Source organism: Myripristis murdjan, chromosome 22 (genome assembly GCF_902150065.1).
Source record: "Myripristis murdjan chromosome 22, fMyrMur1.1, whole genome shotgun sequence".
Taxonomy (NCBI): Eukaryota; Metazoa; Chordata; class Actinopteri; order Holocentriformes; family Holocentridae; genus Myripristis; species Myripristis murdjan.
Window position 1 is genome coordinate 10,889,215 of NC_044001.1, and position 25,146 is coordinate 10,914,360.

A 25,146-nucleotide genomic window follows, 5' to 3' on the forward strand; every position below is an offset into this window, starting at 1 on the left:
GCAGCATTATTAAGGTAAGAAGCCATCACTGTAATACAACTTTTAAAGTAACAGTATCATTTTCACATAGTTAATTTCCTGTTAATATAAAACTTACCTTGCATTAACATTCTTGTCAACACAATAATTAGTGCAGTGCGTTTTATTACAGTAAAACACAAATCGCATATGGAAAAAAAAAAAAAAAAAAAAAAAAAAAAAAACACTTTTGCTGCACCGCCCTCTAGGGGTTGAAATTTTCATGTTGGACTTTTGGCCTCACCCAATTAGCGATGTACTGTACCAGCACCATGAAATCCAGCAACAGATGCTGCAAGTATTTGTGTAAATATTAACCTTTGATGATAGTGCTTTCCAGCTATGTTATTCCAGAAATGACTTGTGAAAACGGACCTGTGCCCCATGTGCGGCAGTGCTACATGGCCTTAAAACTAGATTAGAGAAGTGCACATCTACTGCAGGTTCAGGATCAAAAAAGGTGTCCACCAGAGACCACCATACAAACACATCATAAATGTAAACTATCCAATCAGCATCTGGTTAAGTCTTCTGTTGAACTGAACCATTGGCTGATGCAGAAAATCAGAAAATTCCTGCTTCCCTGTGGGGTTTTATGCCCAATAGGTGGTGCTGTTTCACACAATAACAACAATAACTTGCCAGCCTGTTGTGGAACTAGACTTTTTCTAATTGGCTTGGCTGAAGAAATGTTTCTTTTGGTGACAGGTGACACCGTAGCACAATTTAAGGCCTGAAATGACTATAGTAATCAATATAGGACGCCAGACAGACTGTCACTGACCCAGGGGTGCAGTCTAGGCCGAACTTCTCTGTGTAACCCACGATACAAAATAAATTAAGGATGTTGAGATGATTCTAAGGGATAAACTCATTAAAAAAGAGAATAACCAAATCAAATGTTGTTTTGAGCAGAGCTTAATTCATTCTCTAAAAAATGCTTTTCAACCAAAATTCAGGACAAAGGACATCAATCTAAACTTTTAACAAAACATTTCCACCTCAAAAATCACTTCCATACACACTTTGGTTGATTCAGCCATTATTAAAACAAAAAAACAAACAAAAAAAGACATTTAATCAAAACAAAGAGTAACAATGTTTCCTTATTTATCTGTAAGCAGTCCTCAGTCACACCAGTGTGACTGAGTGTGTGAGTGTGTGTGTATGGGGAATTCAGTCTCAAACTGACAAAACTGGAGTGTGTATTGAAGAGGATTGAGAGTCCAGGGGCCAGATGCATAAAACTGCGTACGCATGGTGTGAAGCATACGGGAAGATGCACACATTCTCACCACGCATTCTTTTTTTTATAAATACCGATTTATGTGTAGAAAATAGCATATTTCTGTGCATATGCAGCGTTTATACCTCTGGTCCCAGGTTGGGAGAGGGTTAATGAGGAGAGGAACATTATTTCTTGGTTGGCAACAGAGATTTTAAAGAGGGCCATCTTCAGCATCAGAAGCCACAAGAGAGTTTCAGCAAATCCAGTTACATGATGATCCAGTAATATGATTCTCCAGGTAATGAACAGTTCCAATCATTCATAAAAAAAAAAAAAAAAAAAAAAAAAAAAAAATCAAACCCACTCTTGGTGTTTACCTTCTTGTCTTGTAGTTTAGATTTGGCTCAAACATTCGCTTCTAAGTCATGCCACTGTTCATGGAAACAGGTCTGTCCTCTCTCTCTCTCTCACACACACACACACACACACACTGCTGGTTTGTTGGCTGGCTGCTACATTCTCCAATCTTTGAAGAAGAAAAACAGCCTCTAAACCAATAAACCAGCATTACTCAAAAACAAATCCTGAATTTTTATTTTTTAACAAAGGCAGACAAATGTTTATTAAGGTCAGTCGATTGAAACAAGATTCTTAACAGGATTCTTATGAATGAAGGCAGCAGCATCCTCTTTGAGGTGTGTGTGTGTGTGTGTGTGTGTAAGCGCCCCCATCTGGCCACTCGTGGGACTGCTGCCCCCTGGTGCTGTCCAGTCCAGGATCTCTGTCTGATGCGGAGACAAAGTCTTGTGCTCACTGTTAACTGTGTGGTGTGGAATGATGATAAAGCTGAGTTTCTATTTCTATTTTATTTCTATTTCTATTTTACAAAGTACTATCACTACCTTTGTATCTTGACTGCACCCACTTGCAAAGAGGCCGTCATATGGGCTGTGTTCAAGCTGTCAGTCAAAGTCAGCAAAAACTTGGTGCTTTTGGATTTTATTGTAAATGTACAATGTCTACAGAAATATCTAGCGAAATGCGTCTGTCAAAATACAGGCCAAAAAAGGTCAAATCAACAGAGAATCCAACACCTGCTAATCTTTAGGTCTCATGACCCTTAGCCTAGGGAGGTGTTGGGGTCAGATCCTAAAAATCCAATACCAGTGTCATGGGGAACAGTCATTTTGCATCATTACTGGTGTTTGTGTGAGCCATGTCTGCATCAGAACCTAATGGTCAACAGTGTGTCTCAGTGTACCTTAATCACTATCCCATTTTCCACCATGATTCCTCCATTTATCCATGTGTTTTCCGTTTGAGCAACCGAAGTTACATTGTAATCCAAAGGGGCCGTTCCTATGTCCAGTTCACATCACAGACTCACGGCTGTAGAGAAAACGGCTCGTTTTTGAAATGGGGTTGGAGCCCCACAACACATTTTAACCAAACCGGCTACACTGTGTTGATGAGGTGGTAATATTTGTTTGGTCTGACAAGGGTCGAAATGTATTTTTTTAATCTATCACTGCTAATGGCCTTCCTGCCCTCTCACTGTGACAGTGTTTGTTTGGTTATTCTCATACGCTGCCTTTACATTCTCACATACTGGAACTCTGCTGAATTTGGCCTTTTCTATTTTTTGTCCCCAGACCCTAAACTGGGTCCTGTGGATGTATAGGTTCCCCAAAAGGAGTGTAGCTGAAATTACAGTGCTGAAGAATCCATCTAAAATCTCTGTGCGGCTGCTTTACTGTGGATGACCTGAAGGACTGAGGTGTCAGTCACTCAGTCAAATGATACCTCCAGGCCTGTCTTGCTTTACTTGCACATGTCCGAACTGTGACCATTTCATATTGTGAAAATATATGACTTGGCGTCAGTAATTATCTTGTGCAGTGTCAGCTCTGTTTTTAAACTCTCTCTTTTAAACTTTACTAACTTCCCAAAAGCAAGTACAAGTCCATTTGAAAGACTCAGATACTATCCACCCTCTGGCTCCTCTGTGGTTTTGATTCCTCATATTGTGATTGCTATCTGGATGCACTTGGCCTATGTTTCCTTTTCCCAAACAAAAGTGTCTGACATCAGCAAATAGCCAGTGGGGGTCAGGTACAGCATGCCAAAATATTCCACCTATCAGAGACAGAATAAATATTCCTGTGCAAACCTCAACTTCAACTTATTAGAGTAACTCAAGACAAAAATGGAAAAAAAAAATCAAAGGTTAAAATTCTTGTTTTTGTATTAAGCAACCAGAGATTTGGATTTGGATCCACTGTCACCTAATAAAATATTAATTATTGCATCAATCAACTACTGTTGCTCACCTGAAGTGATGAAAATTATACATGTAGAAAATGATATTTAAAAAGAATGGGGAGGAGTTCCAGAGTACATGTTGGGTACATGAAATAGATTATGTTGTACAGTCATAATTACAGAATTTATTCCTTCAGGGATGCCTTATATTGATAACAGATAACATTATACTTGCTATGCAGAGAAATTTATGGCCAATTGTGTTTTGCATAGCAGGAAAAGTTTTAGGCTTGTCCCAAAAACATTTTGATTTGTTTAATAACATCATTCAGATAAAACTGGAATTATTATGCAAAATTGTACAGATTTTGAAAGTCTCTGAGGGGTTAGGAAATGTGACTGTGATGAAAAGGAGCAACACATGAAAAAACAATCATGATAATCTTGAGGATTCCCGGCTCCCAGTTGGAGAACATTGTTTTAAGAGCAATAAAACAGGCAAATTCTGACAAATTCTACATTTTTATGGTTTAATGCAAACATGGCAGGCTGTTTTTGTTTGTTTGTTTCTAATTCTTCTCTAAACTAATAAACAGGTGAGGCTGATACTTTCGAATTGTGATTAAATCTGCATTTTCAAAGCTGCTGTGTGAACATTCAAGACAACGCTTACATGTTGTTGCCAAATTTCCTGTCTTGTCTCAGTTGTATTCTAGATTTTGTTTGTTTGTTTGTTTGTTTTTGTTTGTTTGTTTTTGGTAACAGTATCTGTGCTGTTGTGACAGTTGTCTCTGCATCCCAGTCTGGGTCTATAGGCTTTTCACAACATTCCTTTAGCATGAAATGAAAAGGTCTGTTGCTCCTCTGCGTGGCCATCTGTGTGTACTACAACTTTACACACACACACACACACACACACACACACACACACACACACACACACACACACACACACACACACACACACACACTGCCGCTGCCTTCCACTAAGCAATTTCGCCTTCAAAATAAAAGCATAATATTTCTCACAGAGAAATAAAATGTTTTATCAAATAACAGGATATGCATAACAGCACACTCGCACCTGAATACACAGTGGACTCATTGCGATAAGTGTGTGCTCAAACCTTCCCTTCAATGCCCCCCCAAAACCTCACCGACGTCGAAGGAAGTTCATCAATGATGGGGTTTTATTTTTTGAAGATTATCACCGGAAGTGCTTGTTGACACTTGACTCCTCCCACTCCAGCTGCCAGTGGAAAGTCAAAGTACATAGCGGCACTGACGCGCTGCCTTCCCATTCATTTCTGTGCGCACGTCTGTTTCATGACTCTCGTCTGTCGTAAAGCCTGAGCTGTCACCCACGACCACGATGAGGCTGCTGCCGGTTGTTGTCACCGTGTTGCTCACTCTGGCGGCCGCTTACTACATCTACATCCCGCTGCCCGATGCCATCCAGGAGCCGTGGAAGTTGATGCTGCTGGATGCGGGGTTCCGTGCAACTATGAAAGTGGTAAGAAACCTGCGGGTTTCCTCCGAGCAGAGGCAGTAACTGGCCTGCATCTTGCTGCATCTGATCAGATGACAAAGTGTGTGTGTGTGTGTGTGTGTGTGTGTGTGTGTGTGTGTGTGTGTGTGTGTATCAGATGGCTGTAGCAGGTGTGCTACACGCAGATAATCTCATGTGCACCTAGGATTAGGATATAACCTTCTATGTTTCATTGCAACCTTTGTTAAAAAGGCACTAGGCTATATAATCAAAGTTAATTATGTAATGTATTGTTATTAATAGTGTTAGTAGCAGCCATAGTCTTTGTAGCGGCAAGTTGCAACAGGTGTAGTTGCAGCAGTAGTGGGGGTGGCAGTAGCAGCAGAGGCAAATGTCTTAATAAGTGATGTGATGGTAGTATCCTGCCGGTCACAGTGGTAGTGGTAATAGTAGTAGCAGCTGTCATGTGTAGTGTGAGTGTTATAAACTGTTCGTTATGTGTCAGCCTGAGTGTCTGTAGTTTGCCTTTGCACTCAGCAAACACACCATCTCTGCAAATGGAAATGCACTGGTGGAAAGTTCAGTGTGAGATGTAGAAGCTGCTGCAGGTGTGTCAGGTGCTAATGTACACACACACACACACACACACACACAAAGCCGTAACTCTGGAATAACCTGCACCCAGGCCCACTTTGACATTGTTTCCCTCCTCCCTCCATAAAAAATAAGTTAAGTATAAGTTGTATGTATGCATGCAGGAGTAAGAACTCATGGCACTGATATCAGATACGTCTCGTAACAACTCCTCTACATTAGTTATTTATATACAGTATCACTCCAAGTTTGCACTTTGACCTACCTTCCCGTGCTCACTCTGTCTATTCATACAAACAACTGAAATCCCCAAGTTGAACAAACCGGCGTCTGTGCTGGAGATCGACAGCAGCCAGTGCAGGATCACAGTGCGCTCCAGTGTTTTATTGCAGCAGGATATAAGCTAAATGACATGCAGAGCAGTAAAAATTAGAAATCTGGAGCGTGTCTTGTCCTGATGTACCCAGCATCACGGACTCTGAGGGGATTTAGGCGATGATTATTTTTACAGCGCTTCGCTTTACGAGACGGGGTGAAGTCCTCTCATTCCCGTGCTGGCTGAGGCTCATTATCCACAACGGGATGAGTTGTACAAACTTTGTCAAAGGGCTTTTTCAGTAAAGTAATCATTTTATTTTGAGAATGTCATGATGCTAATCTGGTGGGAGACAGCCTCGAGGGAGTTACTTCTCTCTCTCTGGGCCTGTGTGTCCGTGTCAGGACGATGAACTTCACCCTTGTTCTACATGTTGAAAGAAGCACTATGGGTGAAGGGTAAAGCTACCAGTCACTTGTTGCTCTACTGGGTGACGAATGTAGGAGGTTACTGTGCATGTAACCTGCTTTTGTATCTTAAAATCTTATTTTTTTTTACCAGCAGGTTGAGATAATTTAACAGATCAGGCATATGCTGCCTTGTTTAAACATTTTGACACTTTTTTTTTTTTTTTTTATATTTTTGAATATTTCTAATGCATGTAATATGGGAAATAACTGAGAATTAGCCTATGCCAAGAATATGATTTTAAGACAGTGTAAGACAAAATGATTTGTTAAGATGACATTTTTTTGTAGTGTGGCTGTCTGACGGGGCAGGTGGCTGGCAAGCAAGCTGTGTGGCAGATTGGCAGATTTGTTTGTCCTCAGCAAAGACAGAGAGCTTTTATTACACAGCCACAATCTCTTCACAGGAGCCTGACAAGAGTGAAAATCAACAGAGAGAGAAGGGAAAGTCTGCTCAACATGCAGCGCCTCTTCAATGTGTTTTATGAAATAAACTGGTGACAAAGTGTCAGGCTTGATCACAGGCTGGCTGGTCTTCTGCCAAGCAGCTGTGTCTTCTGGCCTTAGCTGAGTTGAGACACACTAGTATTGTAGGGCAGAGGTCACTGGGTGAGACGGGGCGTACTGTTATTGTGTCTGCCATCCACCGACAAGAGATTAATTTGTTTTGTCTTTCACCAATAATGTTCTTCCGATTTCATTCTCTCTTTTTCCCCAACTTCTTTCACCTGCATTCTTTGCTCTTGTTCCTAACATTGTCTTTGCATATAGAAACAGGTGAGTGCTGGAGGCTTTTCACCTCTCTGGGCCTCTCTTTGTTCACTTCTTTTTAATGAAGAGTTTGCACTTCCAAAATAAATAAAGGTTATTCATGGAAATGTGTTGTGGAAATCAGCTGACATCCTGCTACACATTATCCACACGATTACACACATTCACTCTCTAATGTCACTATTGAACAAAGCAAATTGCCAAAAAAATTATATCAGTATTGTGAAATAACACTAAATATTGTCTGAGATCTTGGTTGTGATAATATTGTTATATGGCAGCCATTAATGTGTCTTGTCCTGGTTTTAACAGCTGCATTGCAGGAAAGGGATGCCGTTTAAATGCGTTATTTGACTGCATCAAATCCACATTATTAGTGATTGTTTATCAAAAATCTCTTGTGTGTAAATACCTTATGAAGGCACGGATAGTCATCGCTTCAGTATCATTGTAAGTAACGAGTTGAAAATAGGTTATAGAGTGATCGATTGTTCTTTAATCTCCCTGCCTCTCCACAGGCTGTTGTGACCCAGTGGCTGGGGCTGGGACATTTCATCGAGGCGATCAGGAGCTCCACAGAGAACATGGAAAATCTGGGGGAGGTGCTGGTGGGGTCTGAGTCCGGCTGGGGGGTCAAGCCTGGGGTGAGGGTCAGCGACACCACCTTCGATGGCGTCCCGGTGCGCGTTTATGAGCCCCCAGCCGGAGGGGAGGGGCATCTGAGGAGAGCCGTGATGTTTTTCCACGGCGGAGGCTGGGCCCTGGGCAGTGCCAGTGAGTATGAGTGTTGCTGCTGGTCTGGAGGACACACCACAAATCAGCAGTAGCATTTTTTAAAAAGTCTGAAAAAGTCTTTAAAACATTGTAAACAGTTATTAGAAGGCTTAATTCTCACCACAGAATGATATATTCCTTTGGACTCTTACTGTACATGAATATTGAACAAGGTTATGATTTTTTTTCTTCTTGACTAGACACAACTGGACTTTGAAACACACTGTTTTTGTCAGTGCTGTATGTTTTATTTTGTTTTTTAAAAGGCTCTTCATTTCAATTCAAGACCACTTAGAAAAGGTCGTAAAACTCATTTGGTCTTGAAATCTGCAGGTACACCAAGAGCACTTACGCTTACACACCACATTGGTGTTTGTAATGGTTTTAGAATCAACACGGTACAATTTCTCCATTTGGATGGGGGTACCGATTCAAATAGAGGTGCGATAGAGGTCAGGTGTTATAGCAGGTTAATGCCACAACACATCCTTATCCACTTTGCCCTCTTTCATCTCCCTCTCTCTCTCGCTCTCTCAGAGAAGGGGTCATACGATGCCATCACCCAGTTGATGTCCGATGAGCTTGACGCCGTGGTGGTCTCTGTTGAGTAAGTGTGGTTCCTCCTGCAACACTCATCCGTTATTTCCACATTCAGTCAGCTCACAGGGGCAGAGGCATATCGCTGATGTAATCCTTGCACAGATGTACAGTTTTAAAAGAATGTGAAATGAAGAGGAAAAAAAAAAAAAACAGCCGGTGCAAGTGTGTTTACTGTACAAAGTGCACGTACAATCCTACACTTCCAAAAGCATTTTAAGTTTGCACTAATCCTTTCGGGTGCATCTGTCATTTGGATTATTTTTAGCACATAGTGTCTTCCGATTTCATTTAGAAGACACTGGCCATTCATTTTTTCCCGTGGTATGAAAAAGCATCTTCCACAAACTTGAAAAATGCCTGAGTAAAGTAATCAATCACGGTAAACACGTTGTTGTAATAGTTCTGTGAAAAGATTCATTTGGTTGATGTCGTAATCTGTAAGTTCCTTTAATGTGAGTGAAAAGTGTTTGCCCAAGAAAGTAGCCCTGCTTTAATGTCCTCTTACAGATGTTATTAACACATCTTATATATATATTTAAGTAAGTAAGTCATAAGTCTTAGCTGAGTTGGTAGTGGAAAAATAGCAGTGAAATTGAAGCTGATTTGTCATTGAAATGTTTGTAAATTTAAAATGATAAAAAACAATGAATTGTTAAACAAATATGATCAGATACAGTGTGTATATAGAAATAATGGGAGGTGATGTAGACTATTCATAAGGGTGCAACTCAAAATTGGACTGAATCAACAGTTGCAGCTGTTGTGTGTTTAGGTATCGCATGTACCCAGAGGTGCTTTTTCCTCAGCCGTATCTGGACTGCCTCTCTGCCGCTAAACACTTCCTGTCCCAAGAGGTTTTGGTTCGGTACTCGGTGGACCCCGAGCGCGTGGCCGTGTCAGGGGACAGCGCCGGGGGAAACCTGGCTGCCGCCATCGCACAACAGGTAACGACGCAAAACATCCAGGAAACATGCAGGAATGTCAGTACGTTTTAAATCTGCAGCAGGGAGGGTGCAGGGTTTATGGCATGGAGCTGCAGGGCAGATTTCCATGTTCACAACTTGTGCACACACACACACACACACACACACACACACAGACTCACAAATACTGAAGGGCAGGGTGGCAGCAGCCTAGCAGCTAAAGAAGCTGACTTAAATGTCCAGAGGTCATCATGAGATCAAGACTGTGTCATGCCATAACTTTCTGCTCTGTAAAATACTGCAGGCAGGGCAGTCGACTGCATGTTTTCTCCTATTTTAAAAACTTTTATCTGTCTATACTGTATGTGTACCTACACCAATATGAAGATGCCCATGTGTGCACCCATGTGTGTATTGGTCTTCAAATGAGGTGTGATCCGGTACATTGTTGGCGCATTGATATCGTGAGGCTGTTGAGAGCAATTGAGCAACTGACCAATAGCAGTCCACCAAGGTGCAAACATGCCTGGATTTTAAAGGGAATGGTTTAGTTTATTGCATGTTACGCCCAAGGCATGCTCATGATTAATGAAAAGACAAAGTATAACCCTTGTGGACCATGGGCCTGGTGCAACAACCCTTTTTCCACCACTGTAATAGCAAAAGTGGACTTGGACACACTCTAAATGCACTTGCTCCATGATCTTCAGACCAAGCGCTTCGACCATTAAAATAAAGCGCCATGTGTGCTCAGTCTACAAACAAAAATGAATGCATGCACACACACACACACACACACACACACACACAAACTAACCCCCCTCTCTGCTTCCCCAGATTTCCACAGATGATAGCATGAGCAGGAAATTCAGCGTCCAGGCACTGATCTACCCAGTCCTCCAGGCTCTGGACTTCAACACTCCTTCTTATGAGCAAAACCAAGGCGTGCCCATCCTGTACCGGACCCTCATGATCCAGTTCTGGCTCCAGTACCTTGGTGCTGATCCGTCCCTGCTGCCTCAGCTGCTAGCCAACAACCACAGCTCCTTACACCAGTCAGCCATCACCCCCGAGCTGCGGGCACGGGTAGATTGGACTGTCCTTCTGCCACCAAAATACAAGAAGAACCACAAACCTGTCGTCGTGGAAACGGGATTGGAGGGCCTCGTCAAAGAGGTGCCGGGGCTGCTGGACGTGCGAGCGGCGCCGCTGCTGGCGGGGCCGGAGATCTTGGCTAAATGCCCGCGAGCGTACATCCTGACCTGCGAGTATGATGTTTTGAGGGATGATGGTTTCATGTACGCGCGGCGCTTACAGGACGCGGGTGTCACAGTCACCAGCGATCACTATGACGACGGGTTCCACGGATGCCTTAGTTTCTCATTCTGGCCGACACACTTCGATGTAGGGAAGAGGGCGCTCAGGGGTTACTTCAGCTGGCTGCAGAAGAACTTGTAAGGGTGTGTGTGTCTATGTGCATGTGTGTGTGTGTGTGTGCACATGTTGATGTGTAAGTGAAAGTGTGTGCATGTTTGTGGGCAAATGCATGCACTGTATGAGTGTGTTTCCATGGGTGCACTGGCATAAATGCCCAAGCCTTGGCTTTGTGAATCACTGACAAGCTGAGGGCTTTTGCAGCTGCTCTTTGTTTTTAATGTAAGATCAGAAACTAAGCTCAGGTACATATCGGCATATGTACCTGGAGATACATGGAGGCCCTCTGGGTACATGTGGGGGTTTACATGTAAGGTAGGAGAAGACTGTCTTTGTGCCTATAAGCCTCACAAAGTTCAAATCAGTTTTTTACAGTTACACTCTGCTAACAATGGAGATGAACTAGTTCAAATCAGCATGGCAAAGATAATGACCAACTAACATAAATACAAATTAGATTAAAGTAAAATTTGGCTCATCTCATTTAGAACTACGTAAAGGAACTGAGCGAACATAGTTTTCAGTTATTTCCACTGCTTCTCTGTGTGTATCCAAAGGAACGCTGATCTGGCATCACTTGTCAGAAATCTGTAATGTGTTCTAATTAATAAATTCACATTGATATCCATGTGTATAGTATGGTCAAACTCTAGGACAGACACATTTGCTCTGGCTTCATATTAAATGGGAACTGTTGAAATCATCATGGCGTCACAACTGGCCAATGTACCACTAGCGTCTGTTCAAGACAAATCTGTTACACTATAATCCAGTTTAATCAGCCACAGGCATTCCAGTTGTAATCTCAGAACATAGCATTTTGGCGAGCTGAGTGAAATACCCAGTGCCGGCAGCAGGCGTAAAAATTTTTTCAACCTGCTGTTACATCAATGCACTTACACACATTAATCCATGCTGTTTTATTTTTAAAATTCTTCACTTCAGGTTTATAATGTAACAGATTAGGTGTCAGATCAGCGCTCCTGTTTTGCAGCACTTGACTCATTGTGGCTCTCAGCACAGGCACTTGTACCGTTGAGCTCTTTCGTTTGCACTGTTGGATAAGTCCAGCTGCTTCTGTGATCATTCCACTAGGAGGCGCCACATCTGCTCTCCTCTGATTCACATCCACACCCTAGAGACAGTAGCGTTGTAAAACAGGGGCCCAGGCATTTCTCAAAAACCCTCTTTTACCAAGGGAGACCCAGTTTTCCCTCAGTGTATTATTTGAAACTGAAAACAACTCCATGTTCTCTCAACATAAAAAGAAAAATTATTTCTGTACTTCTGTTGCATAAAAAAACTGTAGGCTATCATCTGACAGCACATGCTCAGTAAATAATATCTGAAATGGTGTTTATGGTCACGCCGCCTCCAAAGATATCAGCATTAGTGTTGGTATGAACAACAAAACCCACATGCATGCAGCATACACAATCCTATGTTGCCACAACATAAAAGGAAGAAGAATGGTATATTAACAAAAATGCACAATCTGATTGTGTGCGTTTAGGACATAATATCTGAAATGGTGTTGGAAAGTGGTCTTTGTAAGTATGTACACTGTTTTACCTGTTACAAATACAAGTAAAGCTTTTACACAGTGCAGCCCATGAGACAGCAGTGTTTCAGCAGCAGAGGATGAAGGCAGTCACAGGACAGTATTTGAAACACAAATACAGTTCATTTACAGTATTTACATCACCACTACCATTTTTCTCAGTAACAAATGTTTCTTTGGAAATACAATGTGACCCGGTTCTCTGTTTGGATCTATGTATATTCTCCATATGTGATTTCTTTGGTTTGTTATGAAAGGCACTGTAAGTTTCATGCACTTGTCATTGGCCATGTTATCATCTCAGCTACTGTTACCAGTACCTGCTGTTAATGTTCAAAGATGTCATGGGTCGTTTCACAATGTCCACAGACGATGACACCCTCCTAAAGTTTTGTGTTTTTAAAGGTTTTAGACATGTCATCTGAGGTGCAGAAATGTTGAGGTATTTTTTAACCTGTTTTTGAATTTAAATCCGGCAGGGGTCCATGTATTGAAGTCCATTCAAAACGTTTGTGTTTTATGTGAGGCGCAGTTCTCCTCTTAATAAAACTTGAGTTTTTCATTCCGCCCACCGATCTGATGTATCAAGCAACCTGTGAAGGATCGCAATAAAAACCATAATGTCAAACTCGACTTGCACTGTATGTTGTGGATACTCTTGCACTTTTCATCAATCTGCAATGCTCAATTCAACATAGACATTATTTTGTGCTGAAGTCTTGCACAGGTCCTTAAAAAGTCTTAAATTCAGTTTTACCAATATCAGGCCTTAAAAGTCATAAATAGTCCTGTATTTGAATTTATAAGGTCTTAATCCTAACATGGCATATGTGACTTAATTTATCCATCTGTTTCTTTTGGTCAGAATTATTCACGTTTTTCTGAGTCAACATTTCTTGTTATATAACTCTAAATCTACTGAACCTAATGCTCCCTTTGTACTGACCTGTCATATTTACCAGTAGAAATTCTAGAAAATCATTGTACATAAAAGTTCTGTCAGGAAAAAAAAAAAAAAAATCTGTTATAGGTCAATTTATTGCAGTAGCACCTAAATTATACTTATTATACTTAGAAGGCATATTCCTGCCTGACATGTACCTCTGCACTAAAGCAAATATACACTTACCTTTGTACTTCAGAAATGCTTATTTGAATTAGAAAAAAAAAGTCTCTAACTTTGCAGAGTGGTCAGCCTTTTGCTGAAAATTTGAACAGCTTGAACAAAAAAAAATATCATAAATTTAGTTAAAATTAGTCTTAAAAAGCATTAAATTAGACTGACACTTGTAGACACCCTATTGTGGTTTACGTTTTTGATGTATTTCATGCCTCATGTGCTTCCGCTTCACTAAGTGATTTTATACATTTCTCAGAATGACTCCTGGCAAACCCCAGAGAAAGGCCATGAACCGTTTCCATTTGTGGGTCATATGAGACCAGAACAAAGTTGCTTTGATACTGATTACTGGATACAGTCCATTCTGTTGTATTTTCTCACATACTGAGACCAGTGGTTGCAAATTTTTCTCATTCTTCCAGTAATTACAAACATGGTTATACATCTTTGCTTTACAAGTTACTGAAGCCAGAACAAAAAGGAATATTAAATAGTTTGCCAACTTCCTCTTGGCAATAATGATGCCTCAGAGTCTCATCTCTTATGCAAAACGACAGCATATCTTGTTGCTGCATTGCCAAATAAAATACTGAGGCAACAGTCTGTGAAGAAACTGGTATCTCTGTCTTCTGTAATGGATTTCTCCCCGGAGGTTATGATTGTTGGGCACTGGGACAAAATTGGTGATTCGAGAAAGAAACCCTTTCATTCTCAGGGTTTGACATTTTTTTAAAAAATCACTTACTCTAGCTGCATCGATGCATTAGAAATATTGCAGCCTGATTTTACTGACTTATTGTACTGACAAAAATACACCAAGTAGCAAAATGGACCTGAATGCAAGATGTATCACTAATAGCTGTTTTAACAGAGACAGCAACTGTTTGAAATTGTTTTGAGGTGGATTTCTTCCATTAAGGTAGACATTGCTCACCTTCTTCACCAGCCTTTTTATTCATATTTTTCTCTGCTATTAGTGGAGGAGAGAGGGTCAGGAAAAGATGAAGTCAAGACTCTGCATAATTCATAAATCATGGTGAGGAAGGATGAATTTATGAAATATGAGACTTCCTCGGTACAGAGGCGTCTTCTGGTTCCGACTTAAATACACGCACATTCATAAAGTAGATGTCATTGTTAATATACTGCGAAAGCATGAATAACACTGTTGTTTTTATTGCTCGTTCAGTGTACTGCATAAATCGTTTGCGGCACTTTGTGTGTGTACTCAGCTGTGTTTACTAGAAATAGCACAAAGAGACTTCAGCTTGACATGATTTTCAACAGCAGACACACTTTTCTTCTCTCCTTGGGGGCTTCCTGAAACACCAAAAATGAATGCAATACTCCCCTCTTGTGGTCCGGACGCAGCATGAAACCTCCACGATCTAACACACACATACATATCACACACATTCATAACCATGTTCATATATTACTAGACTCCCTTGTGAATTTGAACACTGTCTATGGACATAAACCCTGACTTTAACCCTGAGAACTGTAATCCTGACCAAAAACCAAGAGTCTCCTGTCACAGTAGTCCATTTTCAAAATTGGAGCTGTTTATCGGTTACTGTGTCTTCATCTTGTCATATGTGCATCGGCATTTTGTCACTGTAGAAAGAAAATTATTCTAGGGGAGATGTACTTTGAAAAAAAAAAAAAATTCAGGGAGACTTGTTTTACAGGCTGACTTCCTTGTGGAATCAAGGAAGACTTGTGATTTGAAATGACATTATCATAGACAAGAAGGATCTCTGTTCGTTCGGACAGAACCAGGTGGCTTTTCCAGTGACAGGAAAACAGAAATGAATGTCTTTATTTTCTTCTCTGGCATGTAATCAAAATGCAAAGATGCATTTTTAGAAGATGCATATTTCGGCACGTCCACAGAACAATTTTTACAGGGATGACCAGCCCTCCATATCTGCCTAAGCAGCTACCGTAAAAAGTGCCCTTGAGCAAGGCACAGATCACCAGTCTTTTCCAGTGGAGCAGGTTAGACTGTGGTAGCACTGAATCATGTGTAGCCCTCTCACTGCCTGACTGCTCCCGCAGGGCTCTGCTGTAAATAAGATGTGTTTTTAATCAATTAATCAGGCTAAAAAAAGTGATTTATGAGAAGACTGTCAGATAAGTAGCCACACTGTGTGTATTGTGTCTTGGGTGGCCTGAAGATCAGCCTGAGTCTTGGATAGAGCACACAGTCTAATCTGAAAAAAAAAAAAAAAAAAAAGATTTATGAGGCGGATATCGTTGTTTGGAAAATATGCCGCTCACTGTCTAAAGCCTAAGACTTTCTCTGCCTCTACACTGACATTCAATGGTTTCCTACTGGGGAAACACCCTTCCAGTGATACGCTAACAAACACAGATATACCACACATGCAAACACACACACACTGACTGTTCATTGTTGCCAGATTTTGAGTCATAGGCAGCTTGTTGCATGCATTGTGCTGTTGTAGCATTTTTGGGCACCAGTCTCAATTATATAAATGAGACACAATGAGCAGCTGTAGAGCGCAGGCGGGAGTTTAGGGAGATTCCATGACTTTATCAAGAGGAACGTTGGGAGGAGAAGCCCCAGGGGAGGGAGAGGGGAGTGGAGGGCAGGAGAGAGAGTGGATGCCGCTCCAGCCGTCCCGCAGATTCATTATGTGTCTTCTGGGTATTATTTTAGCTCCAGGGCGAGCTCCTTTCAAATTCCTAGGAAGCTGTTGTGTTTATGCATTGCCGTTTTCAATTGTTTTGCAGCTTATTTCAGGTTCAGTCGGGATAAGCTGCGCGTGGACCTGCTTGCAGAGGTCAAAGGTCACTGGAAACTGGACTTTAAGGCTCTATAACAGAAGGGGGCAGGGGGAATTGGGCTATATAAATAAAATTGACTTGACTTGTGTGAGCGGAAGAGGAGGATGAAAATGTCAGAATATTTTCAAGTGAACATGGTTCATGTTTGTTGGCATTATTGCATGCTAGAACCCCCCTCCTCTCTCTCTCTCTCTCTCTCTCTCTCTCTCTCTCTCTCTCACACACACACACACACACACACACACACACATTCTCCTTCTCTTTCTCTGCATCTGTCAGCCATGGGACTGTGGACAGGCATGTCTCTCAGGGTGTCATCTTCCCCGCCTGAGGCCAGACAGTCTTCAGATATCACTCACCTTTTCCCCTCCTTCTCTCTGACAAGCCTGAGAATTGACTCACTTAGAGGAACACAGGAAACTCTTATCACTCTCTCATCTGTCACTGGGAATTTCAATCAGTGAGGGCAGCAGCTTACCATGCCTCAGCTATAACACAACTATAGTAGTGTGTGTGTGTGTGTGTGTGTGTGTGGTGCTTGATTAGGCCTCAAACCTCAGGCTCAAGGTAATTTGGCACAAACCCCCTCTATTCTTCCCAAAGCTATGCGAACCTGCTGTGCAATGTGGTGCATGCGTGTGTGTGGGGGGGTGTGTTTGTGTTGATATGGGAGTGTACAATAACACAGGTCTTGATTGTTAGGAGGCTCATCAATATCCAGGAGCTGAGAACTCCATCAGCTCTCATTTCCCCGTCTTGACAATGGAGGGAGGTGAGAGGTGAGGGCATGAAAGCACAGGAACCACTAAGAATCACTCAAGGTTAAGTTGTGCAGATTGAATGACTCCCCTGTGACAAATACTACTTAGGGCTGCACTGAGGCTCTCACAATGGTGGGTCATTTGGCTCTGACTGACTAACTTTCTTTTAGATCACCGCACAATAGCAGGAAAAAGAGCAAAAAAAAGGGCCTTTTTTTTTTTTACCTTTCTTTCTGATGCTACTTGCACTGTACTCACACTGTAACCTTTACATTGTGTGAGCCTGATGCTGCGTTCACGAGCTTGACGTAAGCTCCTACTTCTGAATCTGACTGTAGCACATAAAACTCTTTTTGGCCGAACACTTAATGACAGTGTGGACTTTTTTGGGTTTTGGTGGGTGTTGTTTTATTGTAGAAATCAAACAGCCAAGCACTACTTTACACTGCAGCACCAGGATCAGGGAGAGAAAACTGGAATCAGGAGAGCGGTTGATGTTTTTAATTATTGGATTAAATTTAGTTTCACTTTAAGAATAAAGAAACACAACACTACCTTTTGCTGTGGTTGGAGAATGAAGAAAGGAAAATCAAAGTGGGTAAAAGTTAAACCATGTGAAAATTAAGACTTTCATTAAAGTATTCACAGTTTTGCAATACAGCTCCTAATTACAGTATTTCTGCTCTGACCTTACAAGCAGTGTTGGCCACTTTGCTGGGGCGTTCAAGCGAGCTCAATTCGCAGTTCCCGTGTTTCCGACGGCGCTTGAAGCGCACATAAAGTTGCATGTGCAGCATTAAGCTCCCTGCTTATTTTCCGCCTAATAACAGTGACATCTTGAGGCTGTTGTGCTCCCTCCATATACCTCTCCACTGCTCCACCTACCTACAAACTGTGGGGCTCCTTCTGCTCTCTTTGCCATGCAGAAATGCTGCAGATCTTGAACTGACTTGCCCTGTTTGCTGGGAACTCCTGGAAATGCTCTCAGTGTTTGTTTGGTTTCCCTGGGTTGATCGTAAACACTGATATGGCCATTTCTATCTCTCTCCAGTGTCTGGGACTCATCATACTCGCTGCAGTCCTCCTCCAGACCATCGCGGTTGCCATCAGTTTTCTGTACTTCAACAAAGTCCTGAACACGGTAAGAAATGCCTTCGTCTTGCCATTAACCTTGAACAGTCAGCCAGTGCAGAAATGGGACGAATCAGCCGGGAAATGGGAGTTTTAATCTGGATTACACGTTGTCCTGATGAGGAATTACAAGTTCCCTTAAGAAAAAAAAAAGTAGTGTTGGAATCTGTTAAGCTGCAACTGTAGTAAAGCGTTTTTATAAAGAAACTGTAATGGCACAGTAAAACTAGGGGAGATGTAAAAAAAAAAAAAAAAAAAAAGTCACCACTTACTGAGTGCTATAGGCACGAATGAGTTCCAATAGAAATATTATAGAAACAGTATCACACCCATCATACAATACAATAAGATCAGAGACACACTGAGTGACCTAAAAGCACAAACCACTCCTGTAGAGATATTATATGGATAATATTTTATTGGCGTTTGGACAGTTTTAAGATTGATCTTGGGTTATGGCTTTACCAATGAGGGGTGCAAACCCCAGCTGTGGAGGAACTTCGTCCATTATAACGCCGGACAATGGAAGATAGGAGAGAGTTGGATAAGTAGGCCGTTTAAAACAAAAGCAGGAAATGAGACAAGTCGGGACTGAGGGGTTGTATCAGCCTACATCTAAATGATTTCAGATTTCTGCACACATGAGCGCAAGTAGGCAAAGGGAGCTCCAGTGCTCAGTTCTGATTGGCTGATAGCCCCCCCAAAGGCACACCTGTAACCGCGTGCGCTAACTGAAGCACTAAATCATTGTTTCATGATTTTAGGAAAAAAAAAAAAAAAAAAAAAGCTAATAATAATTTGTATGCAATAGGCCACTTAATGCGGTGCTTTATTTGAGAGTAGCTAAACCATTGAAATTGAATGGGTTCAGTTCAATTCAAGTTCAGTTTCTATGAGCTAAACGGGTTTCCATTGGTTTCCAGTTACTCCTAGTAGCTTGTTGTACAAGTTTACTTCGTGCATCGAGTACTGATTGATTGATTGACTGATTGACTGACTGACTGATTGATTGATTGACAGATGCAGGAGAGCTTCTCTCGGAGCAGTGTGTCCTGTCTGATGAATGCAAATCTGCGCTCTGATTTTAAATATCCCGCAGAGGATGAGAAGAAGAGCGACCCCTGCTGGCAAGTCACGCAACAGCTCCACTACCGCATTGAGAAGGTTTTTTTTTTATTATTATTATTAATATTCTTGTTATTTTATTTACTTTTTTCTAGTTTAATTTAATTTATTTGTTATTGTCACCCATGATGAAATGTTAAGCTTAGCACTGTGGTTTTGGCCGGTCTCCATTTCTTGGCTTTTTCGTTTGTTTATTTATCTTTCAGTAATTGCTTTGGCTTGTGCAATATCTCAGATAAAAATGAGCAGATTCCGTGGAAACATGGGGGAATGATGCATGTCACAACTGCAGCCAGCATTTTGAAAACAGACCCTCTGTAGGTCAAGGGTGGTGCCACGTCATGATTCGTTTGTTTGTCTATGTCACATCACACGCATTGCTCCAATAGCACCGCTCTCTGATTATGATGAACACCGGGGTTAATGATGCATGTCATCATTGCGCTCCATCGTTTTCAGACTGGGAATATGTGGCTCAAAAAATGTAACAGTGGCTGGCCAAAATTGGGGGTGGAGTAAGCCTCCAGCACAAGGTTACAGATTTGTTATGCAGAAAGGGAGACTGCATCATTTGTGTTGTTGCTGCTGACTTGTTCAAAATTGGTGATTCCTCATATTGTTCAGTGTTGTCACAACCTATGGTCTAAGGGATGTTCATAAAAGAAACTACTGACAGTTTGATAGTGTGAATGTATTTCATTATTCAAGATTCAGAATGATATTTATCCAAAAGGCGCAGTGGCTTCAGCCACACAGAAACAGTATCATCACCTGACAGGCCATTCAGTCTCTCTCTCTCTCTCTCTCTCTCTCTCTCTCTCTCTCTCTCAAATGCTGTTCTTTCAGACAATGGCGGACAGGTTCCAGAAGGAGATATCCACTGCTATGCGAAGTAAGAAAAATGCTTGCTTTAGGTTACCAGTTGCCACTGATGGGCCATTGGATGTCCTTTTACCTTAAAATGTCTAGTTTACACAGATGGGTGTGTGTTTCCTAGTATTTCACTTTCCCCTCCTCTTATCTCTCCATCCATCCTTCCTTTATACTTAGACAAGTTGACAGGAGTGCTACCTATCCTGACCCCTGCGGTCCCTCTTCCTGAAGTCGCTGCCCATGTGACCGGCATCACCTCCTCCAGAGAGCCTCCAGCAGCAGAGGGTGAGGATCACACAATTTCCGCTTTGACAAAACAAGTTTTTTAATTTGTGGATATGAAAGAGCGCTTTAGCTTTCTTTTCTTAAAAACACATTCTTTCATACTGCAGTCAGCATAATAACATGCTGACTGAAACTGTTACACAGTTAGGTCGCCACAGAGCAACATACCTGAAATGTTTTTACATTTCTTTGCCTGTTATAGTTTGAAACTTAGCATTTCATTTTTTAAATAAAATATGTCATCTTCAATCTGGAGTTGCATATGTCTCACTCTGTCCCTTCATAAGTGGACAGAGTGAGACATAGGGCTGAAACAGGTCTGTTTCAGCCCATGCTGAAAACAGACCTAGTAAAAAAGTGAAAGAAGTTAAAACCCTGTGTAAAGTTTGAGCTTTTTTGTGCAGTCTACAGAAGGATCTACACTAAATGGTACTTATTGGTATTCACCTACCAATAAGTCTATAGTCTTGCAAGTTGAAAAAGTCATTTAAATTCAGTCCTGTGACGCTCTTTCATATAATCCAAGAGCAGTTTAAAGTAATCCTTGTCAATATAGCCTAATTATCTATGTAGGGAAATCCTAGAAAGCATAACTGACAACAATAACAGAAATGGATCTTGATCACCAGAGCCTCAAAGCACCGATTGTGTTGTAGTGCGGCTGAAGTGAGCACCGTGTCGCTTTTCCCATATGTATCGGGCGAGCAAAGATCAGAGGGACAGAGGTGAGGAATGTGCTTTGAGGCCCAGAGGCGTCCCGGGCCGCTCTCAGGTTTTCAGATATCTTCATACCTGTGTGTCTGCCGAGACACGCAGATCTACACCCACTTTATTCCTTCCTATTGCAGTGGTGCTCTGTTTGGCTGGTCAGTGTCTCAGTTACACAAGTTGAACCCATACTGAGTACACACAATCTGTAGCAATATCAACTGACTTCGGTATGATTCTGGGCTTTGAAGCTTTTTTTTTTTCTGTTCTAGCACCAACTTTTGGGAAATGCATGTCCATTTTGATTGCTATGTGAACTGTGTGATCTTCATGTCTTTCTTAAATATTATGGTAACCTTTTTCAGTTTCTAAGTTACTGATACAAGATGCTCTTATTTCTTGATTGTGGTGACACAGTTTTGTTGCTGACAAGTTGTCATTTTTGTAGTCAATGTGGGCACTGGCTGATCTTATTAAAATAGTAGACTAATAGACTAGCTACTTGTACTGTATTGACTTTTGTATGTTTTCCAAACAAAGCTGCGTTGTTGCTTCTGTAAATGTGAGGCAGAGCACTTCCTGGATTTTTCCTATGAATGAGGGCCTCCTAGATGTTTAGAACAGCAATTGCATACGCTTTCATGAGCTCATTATATACTTGTTTTCCCAGCTATTGTACAGAGGTTGCCATATAAACAACTGTGGTGATGGAGGTGCAGATCTGGATACAGTGCACTCGCTCTATCACCACCTTATCAATGCAAGCAGTAGGAAGCAGCAAAACGTTTTGTTTTGGGGTTTTTTCCCACTGAGACAAAGTATTTTACGATATCATTATTTATCCTCAGAGATTTGAGGTTTCAGAGGTTTGACTCCCACTAGCCAGTTTCAAATGCATCTATTTTTATTCTCTTATGAGATTTTTTATTTTTTTTTTGGGATATATTTCTGGATATTAAATATCGGGCAAGTTGTTCAAGAGGGTCAGTCTGTTTTTTTTTTCCTTTCCACACACACCACTATCTCTCTCTCTCTGCATGGCTGGATCCCATCTGTCCTGCATGATGCTGTTTGGTTTAACACGGGGATGATGTCAGTGTGCTTGAAATCATTTGCAGAAAAAGCTATTTTGTCTACATCACACCTATCTGAATTTCTGGGAATTTTACGCTTTATATAAGAGGCCTGTGTTGGGCAATTGCTGGTGTGTGAGCATGTCTGTATGCATTATTTACAGAGGGGAAGTTCCTTAAACATTTGTATTTCATTTGAATAGCAGTGGGTATTGTCTAACTGATGCAGTTTTGGCTGTCTGTCAAGTCGTGTCAGTATTTGTGCAGCTCCAGCCCAAACTATCCACAGTTTATAGTTAAAATTCAATAACATACTCCACCCTGTAATCTCAAATGCATTAGAGCTTGCATCATACTGAATGGCCTTAAACCTTCCTGTGTGTGTGTGTGTGTGTGTGTGTGTGTGTGTGTGTGTGTGTGTATGTGTGTTCTTGTGTGTGTGCAGGTTCGCGGAGCAGCAGGGGGTATCTGGGGGAGCGTATCAGAGCGTGGGAGGGCCAGCGAGGTCTCTCTTTCCTGCAGAATATGGAGCTGAGAGGGGGGGAGCTGCTGGTGCCCCGGGCAGGCCTCTACTACATCTACGCCCAAACCTACTTCAGACTTCCTTCCACGGGGGAGACAGAGGGGGAGTCTGGGGAGGCGAAGGAGGAGGAGGGAGCGCAGCTTGTCCAGTACATCTACAAGAAGGTGAGGCATTTTGGTGGGAAACATTAAGATATAACTGAGACTGAAGTGATGCATTCATATTATCATATTAAAGACAAACTTCACCTAAAATATTTTTTCCACTTACCCCTAGTGCAATCTATCCATCCAGATAGTTCCTGTGTGACTTGGTGAGGTTTCCATAGTGCCATAATCGTCTCTGTTTCCCTTTACCCTGCTACAGTGACACTGGATTGTTTTATGGAGTGCGAACTGTCAAAAAACAACAACAAAAAAAAAATACATCCGTAAAATTCAACGGCAAAAGCTCTTTCCAAACACAATTACTTTGTATGGGTACTGGACATAATCCAGATAATCCCTCAGAGGCAAACAGTTTTGTTGGGAGCTATTTTCTGCCAAAGAACACTGGCAAACTGTACGTATCTGCCACCCAAGGAGAAATAACTTTTTATTTTTCAACAAATACTCATCCAGCCCCTTTGTGTGGGAGTACGAGGAAACAGGGTAGACTGGAAACCTCACCAAATCACACAGACAGTATCTTTTTTTAGTTGGCAAAAATACAAAACTGTTAAATAATGCTTAATAAATTAAGAAATCAATTGCAAATAGCACCAAGATATAAAAACACCTCCCTTAATGAGGGAGTTTTTAACGGGTCGGTGTTGTGGTGTGGCCTGCAGATGAGTTCATACCCGGTGCCCATCCTGCTCATGAAATCATCTCGAAGTGCCTGCTGGCCTCGGGGTCAGGAGCCCGGCCTCTTCTCCCTGCACCAGGCTGGCACTGCCCACCTACAGCCCGCCGACCGCCTTTTCATCACCGTCAGCAACGCCACCACCATGGAGATGGACGGGAGGGCGAGCTACTTTGGGGCCTTCCTGGTGGGCTAAAGAGAGAACCTCATGTACAGGTGTCCCGGACTGGCGCCTGACTGGAAGTGGATATTTGACAGAGTGGGAGCCTGAGGTCATGGGTTTGCTTGATCGTGTGCCCGACCCGTTTCCGAGGTTATGGGCTGTAGTGGAAGGATGGACTGTGAGGAGTGGAGAGGAGCTTCCTCAGGGCTGTGGAGTTATAGAGACATAACTGAGCTGCAGCAGCAGACTCACTGTCGCCCAGCGTGGTGAGAAAGATGAGCATTTTGATGTGTTTGATACCCTCACACAGGGTATCAATTCTGTAAGGAGGATCTCACCATCTAAATAACTACTTTTAAGACAGCATGTGATGGCACAAACATGATCTGCAAGTCATGGGTGGAATGGGTGGCACTCTAAATGCAGATTAAATGCTGTGCAGTGATATGTGAATGGCTAGTATTGAATCCCAGAGTGGGCTGTTTGGCCTGCAGGTCTGAACAGACATTTAGGTTGCCGCCCATGGGAAAACATTGTGATGTTGGACACTTGACGGTTAACCTTTATCAAAAACTTTATCAAAAACTGCCATACGACGGGATTTTATCAGGACTTCTGTGTCCAGATAATGAGAATCAAGCTTCTTTATGTTCATGTTTACAGCATGTGTGCTTGAATTTCCTCTTTGTGCAATGTGTTCAATGTGTTGATTTATGAGAATGAATATGAACTAAAGTGGTTTCTGGGACTTGGCAGGTTATCTCAACTCTACACTTTTAGATAGGGAAACTTGTTTTTGTCCAAGTCTCAATACAGGGCTACTAGATATATTCAGTTTCCTACTATTCCCTGCTCTTAATTTATTGCCCTAATTTGATGAATTTAGGTGGAGTTCACTGTCATGAATGGTGATGGTGGCCAGGCAAAAAGGCTAGTTGCTCTGCTGCTACAGCTGTCTGAATTGTTTATCTTCCAGACTCCAGTGAACCATGTAAAACGACAGTGTGTTTACAGTGTGTAAAATTGGTAGTCATACATTTTTTCCAGGACTGAAATGTTTTTTTTTTTTTTTGGTAGTATTCCAAAAATGTGTGCTTTGGAAATCACCAAACTTAGTTCTTCCTTATTTTTTTCAATATGCACAGGCGCAACTTTTTATCCACTGCTGTGTGTTTTCAGGTATAAAAAATAAATTTAATTCACCTGGAGCTGGTGTTGAGCCTACAAGAATTCATTTGAGTCATAACCTAAAACTGAACGGTGTACCCTCCAGCTGCAAAATACTTAAGC

At 41.8% G+C, this 25,146-nt stretch overlaps 2 protein-coding genes across 2 annotated transcripts; both read left to right on the forward strand.

Moving 5' to 3' along the window:
- The first annotated feature begins 4,824 nt into the window (after positions 1-4,824).
- Positions 4,825-13,065, forward strand: nceh1a (neutral cholesterol ester hydrolase 1a). Its single transcript, XM_030081727.1, has 5 exons — positions 4,825-5,021; positions 7,664-7,919; positions 8,457-8,526; positions 9,292-9,463; positions 10,280-13,065. The coding sequence occupies exons 1-5, from the start codon at positions 4,881-4,883 to the stop codon at positions 10,898-10,900; spliced, it is 1,260 nt and encodes a 419-aa protein (XP_029937587.1). The 5' UTR covers positions 4,825-4,880; the 3' UTR covers positions 10,901-13,065.
- A 4,897-nt stretch (positions 13,066-17,962) lies between these two features.
- Positions 17,963-25,049, forward strand: LOC115354290 (tumor necrosis factor ligand superfamily member 10-like). Its single transcript, XM_030044614.1, has 6 exons — positions 17,963-18,273; positions 19,284-19,427; positions 20,235-20,280; positions 20,439-20,546; positions 22,773-23,014; positions 23,680-25,049. Exons 1-6 carry the CDS (start codon positions 18,160-18,162, stop codon positions 23,887-23,889), a joined length of 864 nt encoding a protein of 287 aa, XP_029900474.1. The 5' UTR covers positions 17,963-18,159; the 3' UTR covers positions 23,890-25,049.
- The last annotated feature ends 97 nt before the right edge of the window (positions 25,050-25,146 follow it).